The 25,468-nt window shown below is 53.2% G+C and overlaps 1 protein-coding gene across 1 annotated transcript in view; it reads right to left on the minus strand.

Moving 5' to 3' along the window:
• The window catches only part of PLCG2 (phospholipase C gamma 2), a 169,759-nt gene that overhangs the window by 58,918 nt on the left and 85,373 nt on the right, over positions 1 to 25,468 (minus strand). Inside the window, exons 8-18 of the mRNA XM_004468949.3 lie at positions 22,957 to 23,000; positions 21,591 to 21,663; positions 17,698 to 17,799; positions 15,331 to 15,449; positions 13,817 to 13,902; positions 11,275 to 11,395; positions 7,924 to 8,092; positions 5,049 to 5,153; positions 3,536 to 3,625; positions 2,260 to 2,435; positions 956 to 1,156 (exon numbers count right to left, since the gene is read on the minus strand). Of these exons, the coding sequence (XP_004469006.2) occupies positions 956 to 1,156; positions 2,260 to 2,435; positions 3,536 to 3,625; positions 5,049 to 5,153; positions 7,924 to 8,092; positions 11,275 to 11,395; positions 13,817 to 13,902; positions 15,331 to 15,449; positions 17,698 to 17,799; positions 21,591 to 21,663; positions 22,957 to 23,000 (1,286 nt within the window). The remainder of the gene's footprint in view (positions 1 to 955; positions 1,157 to 2,259; positions 2,436 to 3,535; positions 3,626 to 5,048; positions 5,154 to 7,923; positions 8,093 to 11,274; positions 11,396 to 13,816; positions 13,903 to 15,330; positions 15,450 to 17,697; positions 17,800 to 21,590; positions 21,664 to 22,956; positions 23,001 to 25,468) is intronic.

Raw genomic sequence — 25,468 nt, forward strand, 5'->3', positions numbered from 1 at the left:
TGGGGGTGTGGGGGAAGGGGAGAGAAATAAAATAAATCTTTAAAAAAAAAGTCCTGCCATGGTCCACTGGGTGGACTGGGGGAGAGCGTAGACTACAATGTAGACCACCGTCCATGTGGTGCAGAGTGCTCCAAAATGTATCCACCAAATGCAATGAATGTGCCACGATGATGAAAGAGGTGGTTGATGTGGGGGGTATATGGGGACCTCATATTTTTTTAATGTAACACTGAAAAAAAAAAAAAGAGAGGGAAAAAAAAAAGAACACCAAGCCACAGCCTGGGAGAAGCACTGACGCAGCGCAGCTGTAAGTCGGCCGGCATTTCGAAATGCGAATTTTAGCAGCCCTCTGCTTAAAAGACGTGTTCTGCTTTATTTCCAGAATTTGTCCATTTTTTGTAAGGCAGAACTGATACCTTCATTATCGGATGACAAAAATCAAGGGGGAACTTTTAATTATGTTTTTCCTTGTTTGTATTTAGAACCAACAGGAAGGCGCTTCGACAAGCAGGACGGTATCATCAAAACTGATCTCTGAAAACCAAAGCCCAAGACCTTGGGACCATGAAATCGAAGTGGAAAGAAAGGGAAGAAGGGAGGAAGGAAGGAAGGAAGGAGGGGAGAAAGTGAATGGGGGAGGAAGGGAGAGAGGAGAAGGGGAGCAGAGCAGGGAGGAAGGAAGGAAAGGAAGGGAGGGAAAAGGTGGAAGGGAGGACAGAAAGGAGGGGAGGGAGGAAGGGGAGGAAGAAGGAGGGACAAAACAAAAGGGGGAAGGGAAGGAGGAAGAAGGAAGGAGAGGAGCGAGGGAGGGACCAAGGCGGAAGTAATCGTGGGTCCTGGAAACCGCAGCCCCCCCCCTTAAGAGACAAGGTGGCCTGGGAGAGGCCTCATGCACGGAAGCCCCCGCGCCCCCAGGAGGCGGGTGGCCTGACTTGGGAACGCGCCGCGGACGTACGGCTGGGACTCGTGCGGGTTGGGGTTGGGCACGGGGTCGGTGAGGCGCAGCTCGAACTCGGCGCAGCGCAGGTGGCTCTCGCGGTAGTGCTGGATGAGCGCGTAGACGCTGCTGAAGAGCAGGTTGTCAGTCAGGTAGTACTTCAGGCTCCCGCCCTCCATGGTGGAGCGGATGAGGCAGTGCTGGACCCGGCCCGACCGCCTGCGGGGAGGGGGCGGTCAGCGCGGCCCGCGGCGCCCCCGGGTGCCCACCCTCGGCTAACAGCACGGGGGCCCCGGGACAGGCCGCTCCTTTGGCCTCCTTCCAGGACAGTCTACTGACTTCCCACCACCCACTGCGTTCTTTCACGTTGTGACTCCAACTCTGAAGCCAGACTGCTGGGTTCAAATCCCAACCCTGCCACTTAGGAGCCCAGTGACCTTGAGCAAGGCACCTGACGTGTCCGAGCCTCGGTTTTATTATCCTGGTGAGAAGACACGGCCAACAGCACAAGAATAATAACAATATCTGCCTCGAGAGTCCCGACATTGCCCGTAAAACGAGCCTGCTGTGCTCCTGGCAGGGTAAGCTTTACACAGGAGCTGGCTGTCACCGCTATCTTACATGCTCGTCATTCAGTGTTATCCTAGGGTCTCATCTGCAATGCTTCCTCTTGCGGGAAGACTTTCCTGACCACCCCCCACCCCCCACTCCATGAGGTGGACTTTTTCAGAAGCCCCCCCACGCTGCATTCGTCCCCTCTGTCACAACACCTGGCATTTTTTCCTTGATGGCACCGAACACACCTGTAATTATACATCATCTGGTGACTGGCTGTTGACTGTCCATCTCCCCCACCAGACTCTATCAACCCCACAGGCCAGCGACCTGGGCCGCTGTCACTGTGAATGATGCGCCCAGGACACGTCCTCCACGGGGCATGGGTGGGGGGCGGACGGGCAGGTGAGTAACCTTGCCACCTTTAGGCTCCCCGTTCTTAAGAAGAGGGAGGTTCTGGGGGGCTGGGAGACCTGCCAGGACCAGGCGGGCAGGTGAGGCTGCGCCATGCGCGCACAGACCCTGACCCTGTCTTTCTGGTGACTGCTACGATTTTGACCTTCTTGGGCCTTTCTGCGTTTCTTTTGATGGTTTCAAGGCTGCACTCACAGGCCGTGGACCTCGTATACTGGTGCGAGGTGAGGGGCCCCACACAGCCCCCGAGATGAAAGCCTGGGAGCCCGGCCCGCGGGCTTCCCCAGCGCACCGCGGCTCCCGCCTGGCCGACCGTGCGGGGCAGGCAGCACCTGGGCCGAGGGGCCACTTACCAGAAGGACAGGGTGTACTTGTTGGGGAAGGACTCGCTCTCCCGCACCAGGAAGGTCCCGTCCTTGCCCCCCGTCTCGGCGCAGTACTCCTGCAGCAGCTTCTCGGCGCTCGTCCTCTTCTCCACCTTTTTGTGGAACCACTTCTCCCCAAAATGCAGCTCCGTGGGGGGGATGTCCTGGGCCACAAACAGAGGGAGGGTTTCTGGAGGCCACCCGGAGCAGCCGGGCCCAGAGCACAGGACCCCCAGCCATGGCGACTCGGCGACCGGCTGCCTGCTCGCCGGTCAGGGCCCGCCTCGGCTTGCCCTCAGCCCGGGGGGCCTGGAAGACGGCTTCCGCTCACCTCCACCGCCTGCCTCCCACTCCTGCCAGCCCCCATTCTGGGTGGCCTCCTGGAGTCCTGAGACCTGGGGTAAGGGGCCTCCAGCTGGGCCCTTACCTAGAACCTATGGGAAGTCTGAGGGCCATAAGATTTCGGGAGTTGAACTCAAGAACTAGGACCTGATGGAAAACTGCCAAAGGGAGAGGACAGGAGGGCCCGGGACCAGGCCGGGTGATGGGGCTGGAGCGAGCACCCCAATGTCCACGTCAGCCAGGCAAGCACTGGCCAATGAGATGAGGAGCAAGCCTCCAACCCTACTGGTCAAACACCTGGGCCAACAGCCAACCAGAGCAGAACAGCCAGGCTTCAGCCTGCCAGGAGGGCCAGAGAAGCCCAGTTCTGGAGTAGGCCCAGGGCAGCCTCCTACCTGGGAAGTGAGGGCCCAGGACAGCCACCTACCTGGGAAGGAAGGGCCCGGGACAGCCACCTACCTGGGAAGTGGGGACCCAGGACAGCCACCTACCTGGGAAGTGGGGGCCCGGGGCAGCCACCTACCTGGGAAGGAAGGGCCCGGGACAGCCACCTACCTGGGAAGGAAGGGCCCGGGGCAGCCACCTACCTGGGAAGGGCCCGGGGCAGCCACCTACCTGGGAAGTGAGGGCCCGGGGCAGCCACCTACCTGGGAAGGAAGGGCCCGGGGCAGCCACCTACCTGGGAAGTGAGGGCCCAGGGCGGCCACCTACCTGGGAAGGAAGGGCCCGGGGCGGCCACCTACCTGGGAAGGAAGGGCCCGGGGCAGCCACCTACCTGGGAAGGAAGGGCCCGGGGCAGCCACCTACCTAGAAGGGCCCGGGGCAGCCACCTACCTGGGAAGGGCCTGGGGCAGTCACCTACCTGGGAAGGGCCCGGGGCAGCCACCTACCTGGGAAGGAAGGGCTCAGGGCAGCCACCTACCTGGGGCGCTTCCTCTTCTACGGTCTGCTCGATGTCGTCACTGAAGGAAAGCTTGGCGTCGGCGATGGCGCAGTAGTGCCGAGTCCATTTCTGAGAAGCGAGACCCGCATCAACCTCCCCGCAGGCCACCCCCACTCTGGGACGCGGTGCTGCCCTTTGTCCCTGCCTGGGGTCCCCCTGCCATTCACCGGGGATTCACCTTTCCCAGTTTCGTTTCTGATCATTTGTGGTGATTTCACCAAATCTGCTCCTCCTTGAGGCATTTTTTTTAAGTATCTACTCAATTTGGGTTTATTTTGGCATTTTAAGGATTTTTTTAGTCAGTCCATCTATGGGTAGATATGACTCTTTGGTGAATCTCGGTTGCATATGTATTTAATTTGCAGCCTTTCATGAAGAGTGGGGCTGCTTTGCATGTTCTCAGGACTGTCTTCTATTTCTTCTACTTTTTCATATTTTGGGGACTTTTCAGACAGTTTGTCTAGAAACCAATTCTTTGACGTGTACTTGTGCCTTAATTTTCTTATTTCAATTTTAACATTTTTTTATGTTTATTTCTAGGGCAAATGTGTGAAAATACACCCAAATGGATTTGCCTACTAAGTGAAGTGATATGAGAAGGGACTGTCTTAGCCTCATGAAAAATAAAGATTTCAGGCAGAACCGTCCAGACTGAAAGACGCTAAAAAGTCTGGACAGGGAAGCAGACTTGGCCCAGTGGTTAGGGCATCCGCCTACCACATGGGAGGTCCGCGGTTCAAACCCCAGGCCTCCTTGACCCGTGTGGAGCTGGCCCACATACAGTGCTGTTGCGCATAAGGAGTGCCCTGCCACGCAGGGGTGTCCCCATGTAGGGGAACCCCACACACAAGGAGTGTGCCCCATTAGGAGAGCCACCCAGTGAGAAAGAAAGTTCAGCCTGCCCAGGAGTGGCACTGCACATACAAAGAGTTGACACAGCAAGATGACACAACAAAAAGAAACACAGATTCCTGGTGCTGCTGACAGGAACAGAAGCGGACACAGAAGAACACACAGCGAATGGACACAGAAAACAGACAACTGGGGTGTGAAGGGGGAGGGGGAGAGAAATCAATAAAAATAAACATTTAAAAAAAAAAAAAGTCTGGACAACTCAATGCATCGTGGGAACCTGGCCTGGATGCTGGGCCAGGAAAAGGACTTGAGTGGACCAAGTGGAAAACCTGGCGCAAGCTCGGGAATTGTACTGGGATCACATAGCATGCTAAGATCTGGGGAAGCTGGGTAGGGGGTTTAAGGCAACTGTCTGCCATTTTTTCACAACATTTTAAAAATACAAAATCATTTCGAAATAAAACACTAACAATACAAAAAATATATATAAAGTCTCATAATGAAGATAAATCTACTTGGCAAAACTTCACTGGGGTCAAAGTGGGAGGAAGACAGGAAGCTCCCGGAGTTCTCCAGCAGGCCCCGGAAGCCCTGGGGGGCCGAGAGAGGGCTGGGGGCGAGGAGGGCCCCGGCCCACCTGGTCAATGGAATCCCACATGTACAGTTCGCCCTGCTGCTTGTGCTCATCCTTCTTGTCTTCCACGTTGATGTCCACGTCACCTCGGGGGCCCAGCTTCTTGTGCTGAGGAAAAAGACATGTGCATGTGTCCCAAATCTGGGCTCCGTGAGTCGGCAAGTAGTTACGCACCCCTCCAGCCCCAGGGCCTCGGCACTTGCTGTTCTCTGGGCCTGGCTTGTCTCTCACTAGACGCAGGGCTGTGCTCACTGTCGCCTCCTCCAAGAAGCCTACTCTGAATCCTTGCTCTGAAAATAGCTTGCCCCTCCCGTCTCATCTTTGTCACTCTCCAGCCCTCCATCCTGCTGCGTTTTTCTCAGGTCTTAGCCCTATGTGCTCCCGACAGCTATCTGTCCCCTCGTCTTCCTTCTGTGGTCCCACTCGACTAAGAGCTCCAGGGAGGTAGGGACTTTGGTGTGCGCCCTGTTGAGTCTCCAGTGCCCAGAACGGTGCTCATCACACCGGAAGTGCATGAGAAATGTCTGGGGCACAAGTAACCCTGCTGGGGCGCCGGGCACTGAGAGGGAACACAGGACCCCAGGCAGCCCAGGCCGCCAGCGGGCAAACGCGAAGAGCACCCAGCAGTCGGGGCAGCCGTGGGCCCTGGGGCAAGTGGCCGTGCTCCTCCAGCCTCACGTGCATCACCTGCAAGAAGGCAATGCACAGGCCAGCCTCTCCTGGGAGCCACCGCCCAGCAGGCAAGCTTCCCTGAGTCGCGGCTTACGGCAGCACAGCGGCGCAGACCCCGGATCTGGAATCAGGCCCAGCCTTGAATTCGGGCCTGCCACCTGACTAGCTCTGTCACCTTGCCCTGGTGACGTAATCTCTCCAAGCCTCAATAACGTCCACCGTAAAATAGGATAGCAACAGCCCTGCAGGACCACACAAGACCGTGGGCGCGAGGGAGATGTGTAAACAGGAAAGACACTGGTTTCTAACCCTTCAACGGCAGCCTGGCACAGGCCAGGAAAGCAGCCGGGGAGGCAGACCTGGCCTTGAATTAGTTCCCTGGCAAGGACAAACTGTGTGACCTTGGCTGAGCCCCTTGACCTCTACACCCCAGTGTCCACATCTGTAAAGTGGGTGTGGGGTGGGGGGCTGGGATTACCCAGTTTACAGGTCTGTGATGAGAATGAATAAGAAAATACACATGGGCCCAGCACACAGTGATTCTGAAACAAAACGCTCTTTTCCTGAAATAGAAAGGGGTGCTCCGCCCCAACCGGTGGGAAGCCTCGGTGGACAAGCGCCCGACAAGCCCTGGCCCCCTCCTGCCCTGCCTCCACCGCCAGAAGCTTCCATCGGCCTCTCGGTGAAAACTGCCCCAGGAGCTGGGGGTCCTAGCCAAACACTCCCAACTCGACCGACCCACTCGCCCCAGGGCGACCCCTCTTCCACCGGCCTCGGCCAAAACCCCCTCCCCAATGGCTGGCGCTTCCCTGTTTAGGGTCTCCCCACTCGGCCTCCGGGGGCAGAGGGAATGGGCGCGATGCGTCCTGGCGGCCCAGCGGGCTGAGGGGACGTGCCGCGTGTCCCGCGCCACCACAGCTTGGCACGTGGTGTTCCCGCAGCCTGGAAGGCCTCGCCCTTCTCTGCCTGGTAAACTGCCGCTTCTCCTTCCCCGCCAGCCTGCCAGCTCTGCCATTAATGGCTGCCCAGGCGGAGACTTCATATCCCAGCCTGCCCTGCAGGAAGGAGCGGTCATGTGACTCCATTCTCACACACAGAGCATGAGAGGAAGTGGCTGCCCAGGAAAGGCGCCCCCACCTCTGGGGAAGTCCACCGAGCCCTTTTTGGAGCAATGTTTACTAATATTAAACAAAGAACAAATTTGCAGTACTCTAAGGAACATGCGTTAACATATTTACTACTAAGATCCAGAGGCTGATCTATTAACCACCAGGATCTCAAAGCAGTGACGAGCCTAAACGTGATTTTGAGATATCTCCTACAACCATGAAATGCGAGATTTCTGCTGGTGACAAAGTCCCAAGTGGCTTGTCAGCAACTCTCAGAATGGAAGGAAATGCTAAATTTTACTGACAGGCTAATTAAAATAAAGATGCAATGTTTTGTCCCATCTAACTTCAAACACATCCTGAATTCTATCCACAGATTCTTTGGGGGTTCACGGAAGCCCAGTTGAAAACCCCTTCCCTGGGAGATTATACAACAAAATGGGAGGATCCTGGGTCCCTGAGAAACAAGTGGGCCAGCACTCAATACTTCTAGAACATTCTCCCGCCTATTAAGAAGAAATACTCGTACATGCTTTAAGCCACCATATGTCCATTCTCTATCCTGATCATACAAACACCCATATGCTGCCGCCTCTACTTGGCTCCCTAGCTCTCTTCACACACTGCTTCCAGAGGACTTGGTCCACCGTCTCCAACACCCCACTGCTACACATGACCCTGTACTTGGCAACTGTCCTCCACGTCCGTCTTTCCAAGAGGGGGGCTTCCGAGGGCAAGCATGGTGTCTGGGTCCCTGGATCCCCCAGTATCTGGCACAAGGCCTGACTCAGCAGCGGCGTGGCAAAGTTTCACCAAAAGGATGAGCGAATGATAACGAGCAAGTACTTAAGGAGCACCTTCCACAGGCCAGGTCTGGTTTCTCAACACTTTGCCCACGTCCATTCCCATCATGCTCGTGGCCAGCTTAGGCAGGTTCTGTTTTCATTGCCCTGTGACCAGCAAGGGCATGGAGGCCCTGGGAGCGTAAATGACCTTGCCCAGGGTCACAGGCTGGAAACTGGCAGTGGGTCTGGGGCCTGCGCCAGGCTGCCGGGCCGTCCGGATGAGGGTCAGCAGCGCGCCCGCGGGGGGCCTACCTTGATGATGACCTTCTCCCGCAGCTGGCTGGGTGAGGGCAGCTGGTCGGCGCTGGCCTCCGTGGGCTTCACAAGCAGCTGGTCTCCAAACACCTCCTTGAACACCCTGGCCATGTAGCGCTGCTGCTCCACGCAGCAGTGCTCCTCGATGGACAGGATCACGGGGAAGCTGCGGGCGGCAGCGAGTGGGGGTCTGCTCGGCCTGGGGTGGCGGGGGCCGGGCCCTGCTCACGCCCCGTTAGGAGCGGACTGCCCCCCAGGGAGGTGGGGTCTGCCACCCCCACGCTAAAGCTGCTTCTTCCTGGGATGCCCCAAACGCGAGAGCACTCTAGCATCACCTCGCTGGTGTTCGTCATCTCCAGGCACAGCCTCTACCGGGACTTCTCTCAATTCCTTTCTTTCTAAGCACACATTTCTTTAGATTGAAAATAAAAAGTCCCTAATTTTTTTTTTTTATTTCAAATCTACAAAAAAGGTGAAAAAGCCAGTACAAGACGCACTCATACAGGAGAGGCTTCCCCGTGAGTCACCAACTTTTAGCTTTCTCCACATGTGCATCAATAGGTATATTTTACATACTTATATAATATTTTAGGTATTTATCTTAATATATTTATGTATTTATATGTGTGTATATACATATGATTTATATATATATTTATATGTAAAGCATGTATATATATGTCTGTATGCACATCTGTTCATTTACATACCATTTGCATATAAACACATACAGATCATATGCATGCATGTATACACATATAAGTTTAGGTATCATCTATATGTGTGCCTGTATTTCAATATATCACCTGTACACCTGTACACTGTATACATACATATTTATGTTTCACCTGTGTGCATACATACACTTTTTCCTGAGCCATATGAAAGGCGATGTAGACATCCTGACCTTTCACCCTGAAATCCTTCACGTGCATCTCCTAAGAACAGGGACCTTCTACGTGGCCAGCCCTACCCCCTACTACCATCACATCTCAGAAAATTACCATTAACTCAAATAATCAAATAGATAGTCCATACTCAAATTTCCCCAATTGTCAAAGAAAGGCATCATAAAGCTGGTGGCGTTTTTTTAGATCTAGCATCCATTTGGGCTTGTGCAGTGCATTCATTATGAAACAAAATAATTTTAAGGGCAGCTCACATCACTGCTGTAAGTGGGGACCCACATCACTTGACAGAAATGAAAAGTAAATGCAGAAACAGATGCATGGTGTTGAAAATAAAATCATGTGCCCACACATCACCTCCAGCCCATCACGGCCCCACCAGGCCTGGGAGGCCCCAACCTAAACAGGGCCTCACCTGGGGCCACATACCAGTAGTGAAACCCAACATCTGCACAGCTTGGAGTTGTCCTAAATGATACTACAGGGTCAGATGCTGGACATTATAAATCCTGCCATGGCCCACTGCATGGACTAGGGGAGAATATAAACTACAATGTAAACTATAGCCCATGTGGTGCAGCAGTGCTCCAAAATGTGTTCACCAAATGCAACGAATGTGCCACAATGATGAAAGAGGTTGTTGATGTGGGAAGAGTGGGGTGGTGGTGTGGGTATGCAGGAACCTCTTATTTTTTTTAATGTAACATTTTTTGTGACCTATGTATCTTTAAAAAAAAAAAAGACAATAAAAAAATAAAAATAAATAAAATAAAAAAGAACTAAGTGACTTTTCACAATTTTGAGGCCAAAATTCAATTGGCAGTAACATCTGCTCTGAGTTGATGCTACTTACAGTCTCGTTTAAAAATCCCTCTTAGTATGAATATTCGTACGTTTTACTGCAAAAATGTTAATGTGCTTGGTGACAGGGTTCTGGCCTTATGGGTGTCAGAGAAGCGAATCTGGACCTGTTTGAACCAGAAAAAAAAGTCTTCTGGTTGTGACTAAGATCATGTTCAAACGAGTATCAAATCACAACCACAATCACCCACATTCCTGGAAATCAAAGAAAATTCTCAAAGAAGCCCGAGCAGCAATCCCTCGGGCTCCAGTAACCTGGACTCCTTCATTTTTTGGTCCAGCAAAGGACGCAAAGGGCTAAGGCTACCAGGGAACATCCTAAATGGAGCAAGTGCAGGCAGTGATTTAAAGTTTTCCCGCCAAGCGGGAAAAGCCTTCCAAGGGGTCCTTTCCTGGAGCAGCACCCCCTGCCGGCTGGAGGAACGCCTGCTGTAACTGCAACAAAATTAACCGGGCCAAGTCCTGAACGCTCACTGTGCACCGGGCACCATGCCACGTGCTCGACGCGCATCGTGTTATTTAATCTTCCAACCACTTTTCACCCCCATTTTTAAGAGGTGGAAACCAAAGCAGGGAATGGCAAGTGGTTTGCCCAAGCTGGTAAGTGACAGCTGGGATTCAACCAGGCAGCGTGATTCCAGAAAACAACTCATAAGGCCCCTTCCCCGTGCCTTCAGGGATAAAAAAAAATCATGTTCCATTTTAGCTACAGAATGACTCTTGGCCGGCTCTTAGAAAGTATAAGGAGCCTACAATAGTGGTCGGCAAACTAGGGTCCACAGACCAAATGCAGCCTGCCAATGCGGCCTGCAAACCAGGTTGTACGGACACACAGCCATGCCCGTCTGCAGAGCACCTGTGGCTGCTTCTGCACTAGTGCCACCGGGCTGAGTAGCTGCAGCAGCAACTAGACTGCGCCCAAAGCCAAAACCAGTTCTCTCTGGTTCCATGTAGAAAAGTTTACAAACCCCTGGCCTAGCTTGGGCTCCACCGATTGGACAGAAAAGGACTAGACCTGCAGTCAGAAGTGGCAGAAACCAGCCTAAATGTTGGCACTTGCGCAGTCAACTTCTCTGGGCCTCAGTTTACTCTTCTGTAAAACTGGGAAAACCAGGCCCACCTTGCAGGGAGGGGCCACGAAAATCATGTGAACAAAGCAGCCAGCACAGAGCCTGGTCCCAGGGTGTGTCACTGTACAGAACCCCACTCACATGACATATGCTCTGGAGTCCACCTGCAGAGGCAAGCCTACAGGCTGGCCCCACAGAATGGAGGGAGATGGGACAGGACGGGGATTTTAATCACCTTTCACTCTTGATGGGTTCTGAAAGTGGGGCTGAGAACAAGGAGGGAGGGAGGGGTACAAGTCACTAACGGGCAACAGGATCTCCCCACCAGAGCCTCCTGCAGCCCTCCGGGTCTGTGGGAGACCCCACCGTTCGCTGGGGATGACTTTGGCCAAGATGGACTTCATGTGTGTGTCTCTGTGTGTCTGGGTGTGCACCTGTCCCAGGAGGTACCTACAAAACCCCAGCTCCCTTCCCCCTAAAGGGGACCACCCAGAAATCAGCCGACCAACCTCGAGGTGACGAAGGCATGGTCCTTGATGGCCTGCACGACATCGTCAAACTTGATCTTGGTGGTCCGCGTCCAGCCGTGGTAGATGATGGGCTTCCCGTCTGGCCCGTCCCAGCAGTCCACTAGTGGGGGAATGAAGCACCCTCAACACCTGTCCCGTCCACTCTCCCTCCCCACGCATCCACTGGTGGGAGACGGCTGCTTGGCCGAAAGCACAGCATCAGCCCAAGCACCCAGGGTCCACTCAGGTCCTAGGACACAGAGGTCCAGACTCAAGAGGCTCAACTGCAAGGCCCCAGACACGAGGGCATGTGCACCCGTGCTTCCGTGGGAGGAGTCAGGTTTTGCCATTACAGGCCCCTTTGTAATGCCACAGACTTGTCCAAGAGGAACGCGTTCGTTTCTTTTATTTTTTTCAAGATATATATACCCATATATTAGGTGTTTCTTTTCTGGTTTCACCTGTTTCAGCCTTGGATTGCTTTTTCTGCTTGTGGAAATACAGAGCGATGAGAAATTTCTTTTTAAAGGCTTGTAGCAGTGTAGTATTTTATTTATAAATTCCAAATATAGATATTGGATTATGTTTGTAAATTGGTCTGTTCCTCTGGGTACATTAGATTGTATCAGATTCAGAGGTTTCACTCTTACTTGATTAAATTATGATTAAGGCCTTGGTTGGGTCACATCAGTAGGATGCTGAGTCCTGCCCCTTGGGTGGGTGGGGACTCACAGAGAAAACAAGAGGAGAAAGAGTTTCCATGCTGGAGCCCCAGGAAATAAATACACAGAGAAGCAGGTAAGTGAGGAAGGATAGAAGGCTCCATTAGACTTGGCAGAGGGCCCGGGAAGAGAGACGAGCCGTTCACCTGAGAGTCTATAGCTGGCCTTGTGGAGAGAGCAGAGCAGCTGAGTCCCAAGAGAAATGAGCTCCGAGAGACAGACAAGACTTATCCCGGCCTTCTGATACTGGAAGAAGCTGGGACCACAGAGCCTCAAGAGGGAGAGGAAGCCTGAACCCTTGCAGACATTGGCAGCCATCTTGCTCCAGTAAGTGGCAACAGACTTTGGTGAGGGAAATAACTTACGCTTTATAGCCTCGTGACTGTAAAGCTCTACCCCAAATAAATACCCTTCATACAACCTAAGAGATTTCTGGCACTTTGCATCAGCACCCCTTTGGCTGAGTAATACAAGGCCCATGGCCAAAGAGTCAAACAGAAATAGAAATATGTAGAAAGTGGACATCCCTTATATTCTCAACCACCAGAGGAACCACAGCTGGCAGTTCCAAACCTTACGTTTTTACGTTTTTGTTTTTGCCTCAGGCAGGGGTGGGGGAGAGAATAAATCAGGAAACAGTCCGTAGGACTAATCACTAATAAAATATGACACCACGTTGCATATTTTCAATAAAACTGGAGCCCAAACCAGTGGTTTGTGCCTCTTCTCAGACAGATCCACTATGAGTTTTTTGGGTTAGGCTGAGGTCCAGAGGTAAAAACCGAAAAGGTTAAAAGAGGGGAGAAGAAGGAAGCGGATGTGGCTCAACTGAGTGTCTGCCTACCACATGGGAGGTCCGGGGTTCAAACCCAGGGCCTCCTGGCCCGTGTGGTGAACTGGCCCACATACAGCACTGCTGCGCACAAGGAGTGCCGTGCCACGCAGGAGTGTCCCCCATGAAGGGGAGCCCCACATGCAAGGAGTACGCCCCGTAAGGAGAGCCGCTCCACGCAAAAAAAGTGCAGCCTGCCCAGGAGTGGTGCCGCACACACGGAGAGATGACGCAGCAAGATGACGCAACAAAAAGAGACACAGATTCCCAGTGCTGCTGACAAGAATGCAAGCGGACACAGAAGAACACACAGCAAATGGACACAGAGAGTAGACAACTGGGGGTGGGGGAAGGGGAGAGAAATAAATTTTTAAAAATAAATATACATAAACAAATAAATCTTTGAAAAAACAGAGGAGAAGAAGAAAGCAGGGCCTCCAGCCTTCCAAGCTGCGGACGCCCCCAGACCCTCCTTTGCAGAGTTGCGCACAGGTCCCCCATACAGGTGACACAGGATACCTGTACACAGGTGACACAGGATACCCATACACACCGAACAGCCGCCTGTTACCACAGAGGGCGTTTATTTGCCTTCTGCTAAGAACAGCCCCAAGGAAGCGGAGGGAGGCCAGAAAATCAGCGAAGCAGGCTTTGTAACTGGCCTCTCTCGTTTACCCTGAAAGGACAAGTTTTCCACACCCAAAACTGCCACCCGCCAGGAAAAGGGTTTGTACCACAGATGTGGTGCCAGCTGAAGCCTCGATGCCACTCCTTGCCTTGGGAACAGTTCTCTTCTGAGGAAAGGCCTTTGGCTGTGGACGGCCACATCCCTCATCGTAGCTGCTAGGGGCACCCAGGTTCTTCCTGCCTGTCCCACCCACACCCACTCTTGAGATCTTTGAAATGAAAAAGCCTCGAGCCTGCACAGGGTGAGACTCAATTCTGAGCACCATCCCCCCGCAGGCAGGCCCAGGAAGGGGCTACTCACGCTCAATGCAGCGGCAGCCCATGCGCAGGCAGCGGATGTACGCCTCCGTGGACGACTCGCTCCGCAGCTGGTCCCCTGTGAGGTACCTGAAGGAGAGGAGGTGGCGGCCAGGGAGGGCGGCAGCCAAGGAGAGGACCGTGCCTCAGGAGGTGCTGGGGAACTTCTCAGCCTGAGCCCCCAAGTCCTGATGCCTCTGGGGGCCAGATACATGCCAAAGCACGGTCATGCTGGAGCGAGCCAGGCCTCAGGCCACCACTGCAGGAGGTGGACAAGATGAGCTCGACCTTCTTGTCAGTCGAGGAGAACTGGGCCAAGGCTGGCCGTTGTGGGGCCGACGGCAGATTAAGCACTGCCCGTGGCTGCCCGCTGGACCCTCAGCCTCCACGTGGCGGGGACTAGACCCTGACTTGCAGCCAGTGCTCCGAGCCAGGCACACAGCAGGGGCCTCAAAAACTACTGGTGGGATGTAGAAGCCATGGACTGTGTCCACCAGATTCTCCATAAAATACTTCTTACGGGCTCTCCTTCTCATCATATCCATTTTTTTAAAAAGAGTTGATATTTTGCAAGTGTCACCTGGGTTTGGTAGAATTCACCATTCTAAGACACAAACTCTCAAAACAATGGGAAATGACGAGGAAGGATGAACAGGACAGTAAGGCTGGGGCAGTCAACTTGCCCCGGAATTGCCTGGAGGATGAACGTCAGGGCTTCTTCTCAGACCCCAGCCTGCAGTGGTGCTTGGAGAAAGACCACCCTAGAGCTCCCTGGATGCCCGTGATCCAAAGACTTCACACCCTCAACTCGACAGGCATCAAAAATGTTGGAACTAGATCACAGCACCCATCTCTCCCTTCCAACCTACTCTCCTTTTTTTTTGGCAATCAAGGTAATCTTACAAAGAGGTAAATTTGAACATCTCCCTCTGGCTTAGAAGCCGTCAGGTCCTGCTGGCCTCCTGGCCTGTCACTCACCCTCTCAGATTCTACACTCCAGCCTTAACACACATCTCTCAGTCCACTCAACCCCTGAACCTCTGCACATGCTGATCCTCTGGCTGAAACACTTGTCCTTGCTTTACCCTCCCATCCTTCTTACCAACTCCTGTTTGTCTTTAAGACTCAATGGAGACCTTCTCCCCTCTAGACATACTGTGGACGGAGCTGCTCCTGCTAGTTAACCCCTTACAACCCCAGTACCCAGCGTCCTGGCACAGGGTAGATGCTCAATAAACATTAGTTCAGCAACTACTCGGGTTGTTTTGATGTGGTCACTACGAGATGTCCCAACCATGAAGGTTTGCTGCCTTGCTTTTTATGACCACAGATAAAGGATTATCATTGCAATGACATCTTCAAAGTGAGGTCCGTTCCCCACCCCCTCCCACCCCAGAAGCCTGGCCCCACATCCTCCGCCAGCTTCACAACGCGCCTTACCAAGAGCGGCACATTGGTGTGCCCGCCATATTGTCCTCTGCCCGGCCCGACCCTTCCCAGGCTCGGCGGGAAACTTACGTGTTGTGTGACGAGGAGATCCAGTAATGCGACAAGGGGTTGTTCATGTCCTGCATGTCCACCATGTCGTACCTCTCGTCCCAAATGCTGTTTTCTCGTGAAAACAGGTAGGTGAGGAACTGCAAGCATCACAAACAACAAAGACCAAGTCATCCCTTTGATGGGAACGACCGTGTCCGGTTCTTTCTGGGCTGTGCCAACAAGGGGAGAGGGCAGCTGAACGCACAGTCCCAGACCTCAAAGCGGAAGGTTCAGGCCACAATCGGCCATATTCCCCTAAAGGTGTTGTTTGAATTCAACTGTGTCCCCCCAAAATATGTGTTCAAGTCCTAGCCCTGGGCCCCAAAAATGGGACCCTACTTGGAAACGGGGTCTTTCAAGATGTGATTGGCTAAGATGAGGCCAAACTGGAGCAGGGTGGGCCCCAATCCAAGACAACTGGTGCTCTTTTTTTTTTTTTAATTTGTTTCTGTCCCTTTCCTTCCCCCTCCCCAACCCCAGTTGTCTGCTCTCTGTGTCCATTCGCTGTGTGTTCTTCTGTGACTGCTTCTATCCTTATCAGTGGCACCGGGAATCTGTGCTTCTTTTTGTTGCATCATCCTGTTGTGTCAGCTCTCTGTGTGGGCGGCACCCCTCCTAGGTAGGCTGCTCTTTCTTTCGCGCTGAGCGGCTCTCCTTACGGGGCGCACTCCTTGCGCGTGGGGCTCCCCTACGCGGGGGACACCCCTGCGTGGCATGGCACTCCTTGCGCGTATCAGCACTGCGAGTGGGCCAGCTGCATACGGGTCAAGGAGGCCCAGGGTTTGAACCACGGACCTCCCATGTGGTAGACGGATGCCCTATCCATTGAGCCAAGTCTGCTTCCCAAAAACTGGTGCCCTTTAAGAAGGGGAAAGCTGGACACAGGCAGGCAGGCATGGAGAGAAGGCCACATGAGGTCAGAGGAGGCAGAGGCTGGCGTGATGCATGGCAAGCCAGGAGCGCCACGGACCATCGGCAAACAGCAGCAGCTGGAAGAGGCCAGCAAGGATCCTCTCCCATGAGTTCCAGTGAAGCCTTGATTTCGGATACTCAGCTGTGGCACGAAGACAGATCTGCTTCCTTGACCCGTACGTATTTTCCTTTGAATGTTTATGCTAAAATGTTGGCTACTGCAAAAGTACACGCAATACATATATAAATTCTAAGGCATATTAATAGGATGGACATCTGGGAACTTGTGACCCCACTTAAGAGAGAGCATGTCCCCAATATCATCACATATGAAAGGCAAGGAATTTTGTTAACTATCCCAACTCCTGGCTCCTAGCTCCACTGCCTGGGGACAATCTTAAGACAGGCAGATGCTCCCGGTTCCCCCAGCCACTCTCCCCCCACTGCCCATTTCCACCGTTTCCACAGCCCGCATGCACCCCACAAACTTCTAAGGTTGGTAACGTGCTTTTGTAAGGGTTGGATGCTCCCTGCAGCAGACTCCCCCTAGTGGCGAAAACAGTGAATTCACCCAGGCGACATCAGCCACAGAGAAGGAGGGGAAAAAGGAAAAACCCAGATTCCCAGAAACTGGGAAAGAACCAGCTCCTGACTAACAGAATCTGTCTAGGGACGTGTGAAAGCAAAGTCCTCCCAGGGAACAGAACCCTATGAAAAACCCCAGGGGAAGCAGAAATGAATCAAGAAGTCACGGCAAGGGCTGGCGAGGTGGTGGAGAACCTGGAACCCTCGGGCATGGTTCGGGGGGACGTAAAACGGTGCAGCCGCTGTGGGGAACAGCTTGGAGTTGCTCAGAGTTAAACACAGAACTCCACGGTGACTGGGCAATCTTACTCCTAGGTATATACCCCAAAGAACTGAACACAGGGAGTCAAACAGATCTTTGCACACCGACACTCACAGCGGCATTACTCACATGGGCCGAAAGGAGGAAACAACTCGAGTGCCTGTCGCCAAATAAATGGACCAATAAAATATGGTACATCTATACAATGGATTATTACCCAACCGTAAAAAGGAATGATACAAGAGACAACATGGATAAACTCTGAAGTCATCCTGTTGAGTGAAATAAGTCAGACACAAAAGAACCAACATTGAATGGATATGCAGAAGAGGCAAGCCCACGAAGACAGAAAGTCAATCAGAGGCACGAGGGGATGGGGAGCTACTGCTTAACAGGTACAGAGATGAAAGCACTGGGAAGGGATGGTGGTGATGGTAGAACAACATTGTGGAGGTAATCAAGGCCACTCCACTGAACTGTACACTTAAAAATGGTTAAAATGGAAACTTTCATGTTATACATACAATACCACGATAATTTCTAAAAAAAAATAAGTGATGACAGCACAAAAGGCTCCGTTCACTCACCTCGTCAACAAACAAGAAGGGCTCAGCCGTTTCCCTCATCGTATCATCAATAAACTTTGTCATCCGCTCCCGGACTTTGCTCAGATCCTGAGCCCAAAGCTCCTTAAAGATACAAAGAGAAGACATCACCACCAAGAAGACGGACACAATTCTTAATCTCTCAGGTTCCGGTTTAAGTCAAAGACCGAAACCTGAACCAATTCTGAAGTCACCTGCAATCAAGTGCCACATATTGAAACCCCACTCTGTACAGGCCCTTTGCCAGGGGTCAGCCAATATTCTCTGTAAAGGACCAGAGAGCAAACATTTTAGGTTTTACCGGCCAGGACCGTTCTGCTCTGCTGACGTTAGATGAAAGCAGCCCTAGCAAGGCGTGCACAAATGGGGGTGGAGGCGTTCCAATACAGCTTGGTTCACACTGGATTGGCTGACTCCTGCCTTGGGTTAGTTCTCAGCACCCGCTAGGGTGAAACGGCCTCAGGACATGGTGGTTGCATCACCAGGCCAGGATTACTCACCTGGCTCCGCCTCTGACTCGATCAGGGTGACCTGGGCAAGTTCCTGACCTCTCTGTGCCTTCCCATCCATTAAATGAAAGTCATAATAGCATCTACCTCCCAAGGTTTCTGTGAGCGACTATAGGAAATGAGGTTCAGTGCTTTAACACAGCGCCTGCCACGCAGAAGGTGCTAGAATCCTGAAGGCTTGTGCAAACGAGTGTCATCTTAACAGTCATCTCATTCAGTCTACATAACCCTGCCGGTCATTCTTATTTTAGAGACAAGGAAAGAGGCTCAGGAGAGTTCACGTGACATGCCCAAAGTCACACAGCTCATAAGTTAGCAGTGCTGGCGTTCCAACTAGTTTAACTGGAAAACTGACAGAATCTGATTGTATGCCCTCTTTTCAAGGAATCAGCCAAGCAATGCTGCTCAGATATTGAAACTGTCTGAAATACACATGATGAGTTCAAAAACAGCTTTCACTGTCAGAAATTCAGAAGCCCTTTAGAAAAAGAATGAGTTAGACAAAATAACATTTTGGTTTTCCTCCTCAGAGCCCTGAAACCCCAAATGGTCACTGGCAAAAGGGATGATTCAACTTTAATGCTCTCTGGGTTTTGAATATTCTAAAATACCCACCTTTATGAATAAAATAAACAAATGTGCTCTAGGTAGTAAGTGTCACTGGATGGAAAGGGTCATTTCAGAGGAAGGAAAGCCTGAGGACTGGTGCAAATGAGGCGGTGAAGAATTGCCTGCCTGGGCACAAAGGACAAAGAGCCTGGCTGTTGACTCTTGCAAATCTACCAGATACAGGAAGCAAGACGTGAGTTCAGAGAATACAGAGGCCTTAAACTCTGAATCCTGGGACATGAAACTGGAATTGTAGGACATTTGATGAAAGCATCATGACTGGCTCTGGGTGCCGCCCAAGGAGGCCTGCAAGTCATCCGTCCTTCCCGGGCAAAGCTCTGCATTTACTAAGAGGCATGGGTACTTGGCTAATACAAACAGGACAGGAACTGTGCTTGCTGGGAATTTTAAAAATCCTCTGCCAAAAGGCATTGAAAAGCATTGATTTGATATGGAGTTTTGTGCTAGGGGCCTAGGACAATGAAAATGATGATGAGAACAACACTGAAAACAAAAATCTACCATGGCGCTATCAAACCTGGGCGCTTCCTGAATACCAGGGGCTGTACTGCATTATGAATTCATCACAGCCTCACGTAGTACAGACGATTCTCCGCATTTGATAAGTAGGGAAACTGAGGCTTCAAGTCGTTAAACAATCTGACCCAAGGACAGAGCCTGAGACGCACTCCCGGGCACATCTTGTGTGGCCGTCGTGCTCTTTACCCCCCTTTGTGTGGTGGCCCCATTCCCCAGGGCTGCACAGAAACGTAGTAACAAGACCCCTCATGGAAATTTAGATTAATTCCAAGTTTTCATTTCTATTTTTTAAATCCTGCCATTATTTCTTTAGGAAAAGCTCCTGGGAGGGCAATTACTTAAAGTATATACACATTTTGGAAATTTTTAAATTTTAATTACATAGTGCCAAAGTTCTAGAAAAATAGCACACCAAGGGCTGCCAGCAGTTATTCCACATATAAGCAACTATCACCCTCAAACAAATACCCCAGATGACGAGCCCTGCGTCATCCCAGCATCCTGTGATGAGCTCTGCTTCATCCCAGCATCCCACGTGGGTACCTAAGATCTGCGAGATTGCCAGCCCATTTCTCCACCCGCAACGTCCAACCTGGCGTGCCGCTGCCAGTGCACACGCTCACGGGTTCCAGATGGCGGGAGACGGCTCCTGCCCTTTGGCCCTGACCCCAAAGCCCTGCATCCCCAAGGCAGCCCGGGTTAGGGGGCCATTTGGGGGCAGCCTGCGACTCTCCCCTGTATTACAACTAATGGCCCCCAGGCAAGGCTGCAGAGGTGCTCCCACAAGGACCCACCAGGTGGGGAGTTCTAGGCTATAAGGCCGCGGGTCCCCAGGAATTGAGCCAACTCAACCTGAAGAGCTCCCTACAAAACAGGGTAATTCAGCACAGGAAGAGCACAGCAAAGAAGGCGAGCAGGCTTCGCTCTCCACCTGCCTCCACCACCAGCCCTGGGTACCCAGCGAGTGACTGCGCAGCCGAATCCACTTGGCCTCCCCCACGCCCCCGCCCCGCCCTCGGTCTTCTTCTCAGACTGCGCAAATAAGCCTCCTCTCTCCTACCTTCACCCAAACCCACACAGGGAAGGCCCAACACCTGCCATGTGCACCCGTGTCCTCATCTGTACCACTTATCACTCACCACAGCAGCTACCACTTTTGCCTGCCCGACCAAATGGATTCGGACCCGTGCAAAAATCATTTTCTGGTCATTGTTTTCCCCACAATCAATGAAATCTGAACACAGACTGGGTGCTGGATGATACTAAGAAAGGTGCTATGGTCTTGTGATTGTTTAGTTGTGAGGGAAATCTACTGAAGCAATTATAAAAGAAACAACACGATGTCTGGGATGGATATTAAAAATTTCCAGCAAAGAAATGAAGCAGGGCAGGGGGTTTAGATTAAATGTGGCTGGCAAATGTTCATAGTATTTTAATCTGAGGGAGGGGTCCTTTGTATTCCATTATAGCAATCTCTCTACTCTTGTGTATACTTGAAATTTTGGGCAAAACAAAGGTTTTTTAAAAAAATTAATGAGGCTCTGTCAATATCAGAAATGTGAACATGTGTGTCTACATGCACAGCCCGCACAAACATCTACATCATCTTCTCTGACCTTCACAATTGTGAGAGGCCCTCGTCCCCGCTGAAAGAGGATTCTGGGGTAGAGAAAGGGTCGCTCTCCTGCGCCAGGCCACCCTGCGAGCCAGCAGCTGCAGCCTGGGCCCATCGTTTCTCGACATTGGCGCTGGGGACGCTCAGGCCGGGAGCACTGTGGGGGCGTCCCGTGCACACCTCAACCCGACGCCAGCTGGGACAATGAAAGCCACCTCCAGGCACTGCCAGGCCCCAGGGGTCCAGCGGTGCCCTCGGCTGTTCTAACACGGAGCGCGTGGACTCTGCTGCCCGGCTCAAGCCCTGCCCAAGCTTGGTAGAGCCCATGTGCGAGCCCCTCCCGCCCTCCTCGGGGTTGTCCTCAGTCTGCCCTTTCCTCCACGTGTGCCTGAGAAAGGAGCCACCTTGCGAGGCTGTTCCCAGAGCAGAGTTCAAACACCAAAGCAGTGGGCACCAAGGGCCGGCAGCACCCAGCACAGGGAGATGCCAGGTGCTTCCTGGTAACAGGCCACCAGGTGGGAGCAGGTGGAGAGAAGTGAGACTCCGTCCCGGGCCGCTCCCCTCCCATGTCCCCACCCCCAGCAGTCTTGCTGCTCTCTCACCTGCTGCTCGTGTAAGAGAAACCTCTGGAAGTCGTGCAGGTGCACAGCGGAGGCATCGGGCCGGTCGGTGTTCCTGCCCTCGGGAAAAGGAGAGGGCGTTTAGAGGGTGAGCAAGGGAGGCCCGGCACCCGGCCAGGCAGCCCGCACCCAGCCGTCCCTGGCCGTATGCGGGAAGACGCAGGTGCCCGAGGAGATATCCGACTTAGAAGGCTCCGGGGGGCCACTGCTGCCAGAACCGCAGAGGGTGGGCCCCAGCACCCCAGGGCTTCTGATGCCCTCTAAGGCTGAGGAGCACCTTGTGGGATGGGAGGATGGGAGGCGACGAGTAAGCCGGGCAAGGGAGAGAGCAGAAAGCGGGGGCAGACCCAGAGGGGGGGCCGGGGGCCTTCAGGAGGAAGATGCAAGAAGAGAGATCCAGAAGAGGAGGAGAAGAGAGCAGCCGGAAGGAGGTAGAAGGGGGCTCGGGCAAAGGAGCCAGGGAGGAAAAGGCCCAAAGTAAGGGAGGGGAAGGTGGGAGGAGGGGAAGGTGGGAGGAGGGGAAGGTGGGAGGAGGGGAAGGTGGGAGGAGGGGAAGGAGGGAGGGGGGAGGGAGGAGAGGAAGAGGGAGGGGAAGGAGGGAGGGGAGGATGTAAGGAGGCGGGGAGGAGGAGGGGGAGGAGGGAGGGGAGGTAGGAGGGAGATGGGGATGAGAAGAGGGATGAGGAGAGGGGGAAGGGGGAGGGGAAGGAGGGAGGCAGGGGAAGAAGAGGGAGGGAGGAAAGGAGGGAAGAGGGAGGGGAGGGAGGAGAGAGGCAGGGGGTGAGAAGAAGGGATGGAGGAGAGGGGGAGGGGGAGGAGGGGAGGGGAGGGGGAAGGAGGGAAGTTAGGAGGGAGGCAGGGAGGGAGGCAGGGAGGGGCCTGTGTGCCCAGCCAGCTGGCATGGGGGCCGATCCTGGGAAGGGGAGAGCCGAGGGGCTTCCCGAGCAGCTGCCGTGCAGGGCAGTGGAGGCGCTGGGACTCTGGGTGCTGGGAGAACCCAGCTGGAGGGCGCCGGCGGTGGGGGGCGCAGAGGCCCTTCGCTGGGAGCATCTGCAGTTTGGAAGGGGGACCCCGCTGTGGAATGGAGGGTGGCGCCGGCCCAGCCAGGGTACCGGGGACAGGGTCTGCCTGCGGAGGACCGCGTGGGGCTGGCACAACCCAGACTGGCGTCTACGTGAAGGGCCAATCACCCTCCTAAGGCAGGAGCGCGGGACAGAGGATGGGGATGCCGTCCTTGGAGACCTGTGCCTGCACACAGAGGCGCCCGCCCGGGGGGCCGGCAGGCAGGGGACCCTCCAGGGCGCCAGGACCCAGAGCCCCCTGCAACAGCACGCGAGAGGCGCCTCACCCCAAGATGAACACGGACGAGTCTTTCTTGAATTCATCAAGAATCTGAAACAGAGAACACACACAAGAAAAGAACGTCAGACGAGTCACTCTGTGGACGCAAACAAGCAGCTTCCCTCTCAGCTGAAAAATCATCAAGAATCATAATTTGTGCTGCTTATAAGCATTTACATATAACAGAAACTCATGGGGCGAAAAGGCAGAAGCCGCCCTCATCCCCAGTCACGGTCTTATTCCTGAGCAGCAATCACTCTTCATAATTTGGTAGGTTTCCTTCTCGAATGGTTTAATGGATATTCATTTTATTATGTTACACTATTAGGTTACATCATATCATATCATATTACTACGTATCTCGGGATGTTTGCTGTTGTTTCAAGCTTCACACATGTTTCTCAAACCTCTAATAGTCTTACCCCACTATTTTGAATAACCATAGTATATTCCATAATACCTATGCCATTCAAACTTTGCTAGTATATGCAGCATTATAAGCAATGCCTTTGTATATTATCTTTGTCCATTTGTGTCAATATTTCTGTAGGGTGGATTTCTAGAGGGAAGACACCTGGCATGGGGTACACACACTGTTAGCTTAGACACTGCCAAGTTGTTCTCAAAACAATCGTCCCCATTGGCATCCCAGAACTGTCAGCCAGGGAGGGCCCTGGGGAGCCGACTCCCAGCTTCTGAACACACCAGCCTGTTTGCTAAGCAGTTCACATGTGCACACACACACACACACACACCTATACCGTGTCCATTTTCCGATTAGGCGGGATTATGTTGACGGATTCTTGCAATGAGCTTGTGATCTGGATAAGGAAGAGGGAGGGAGGGAGGGAGGGAGGAAGGAAATGCAGCCGCTGGCTAATGACCCAAAAACAACTACTTCTCTAAACTCCTGGACCCTCTTGCCCAACGACTTGGAGTCCTGGATGACCTGGAAAAATCAACGTTCTAGAAAAGACTCCTTTAGCACAGACCCCTAGAAACGTCAGAAGATCTGTATAAGTTTGCGCGTGCATATATTTTCTTTTTCCTGGAAAGATGACCCACAGCTTTAATCAGCCTCCCAAATAAGGTCACCCAAAAAGGTTAAAAGCCACTCCTTTACAATTACTAGCATTTCTTGCCATTTTTGCATACTTTACAGCACAGCTATTTCTTCAAGGAGAAAAAGAAAGTGTTTTGGGAGGCACTCAAGACTCATCTTGGGTTTAGGTGAGGAGGTAAATCTGGTGCTTGAAGCATGTGAGGCTAAGCCTTCCCAGCCCAGAGCCCAAGGCTGGTGTGGTGCTAAGTGGCGAAAGGGCGATCCCTGAGCCATGCTCAATTATTAAGCCCACACGGCGCTCAAAGCCAGTCCCTTCCTTTGAAGGGACCCAGAAGAAGCACAGGAAAAGCTCCGCCCATTTCAGCCACTCAGGAACTGGGACATCAGCGGGCTTGCCCCCAAGGCCACAAATGCCCCCTCAAGGCGGACACGAGGGTGAGACACGCCCTGGCCTCTGCCTGCCTCTGCCCCGTGATCCCCCACCAGGGACCCCATTTGAGCTAGGGACACCTGGGGATGTGTTTGCAGGAACGAGTCCCTGTGATCCAAGCAGGGGCTGGAAAGCAAACAGGCGGATGTTACCAGCCCAGCGCGCATCACTTAGGGTGCACACCAGGACCCAAAGCAGTTCTCCCAGAATCCAGAGGCCGAGCTGTCGGGAATATACCAGAGCATCCAAAGGATGCAAGGTCACCTTCAGCTCAGTCTGGTTCTTGAGTCAAAAACCTCCTTCAGGACACCAAGAAACCTTGTTGCCATAATGCACATGGCACATAGTAGGTGTCCAATAAATACAGGTTGAAGGAAGGACTCAGCAGGAGGCAGACAGGAAGAGAGCCGGCCAGGTGACACAGGCAGGCTGTGATATAGAGATACCACAGACTTTGAGAAAGCAGCCCTGCCGACGCCTTGGTTTTGGACTTCCAGCCTCCAAAACTGGGCGAGAATGAGTTCCTGCTGTTTCAGCCAGCTGGCCTCCGGTACTCTGATATGGCAGCCTGGCCAACTGAGGCAGTGTGTGAGCAGGGCAGGCCACAGGCTGGCAGGTGCATGTGAGGGCCCCTGCTGTGTCCACCCAAGACCCTCCAGGACCAAGGAGGCGGCGTGAGAGAGGGCTCTCGGGTATGGGGTAGCGACTCTTACCAGCTCGTGCCAGCTAAGGACTGGCCCTGGCTGTGGCGCCCAGCCTTTAGGAGCCAAGTCACAGAAGAGCATCCAGCAAAAAATGCTCCACGAGGGGGACAGCAGGGCCAGAGGAGAACCAAGACCACAGAGTGTCCACAGGCCTGGGAGAGGGGGACTGGGTGGGTACTTTCACGTGTCCGCCCAGCCAGGCTCCGGTGTCCAGCTGTTTCAAGCACGGCCTGGATGCTGCTGCGGAGGTGTTCTGTGGATGGGGTCAGCATCTGCAATCAGCTGACCTTAAATAAAGGAGCTCGCCCTCCGTGGTGTGGGC

This window comes from Dasypus novemcinctus, chromosome 18, assembly GCF_030445035.2.
Source record: "Dasypus novemcinctus isolate mDasNov1 chromosome 18, mDasNov1.1.hap2, whole genome shotgun sequence".
Classification (NCBI taxonomy): domain Eukaryota; kingdom Metazoa; phylum Chordata; class Mammalia; order Cingulata; family Dasypodidae; genus Dasypus; species Dasypus novemcinctus.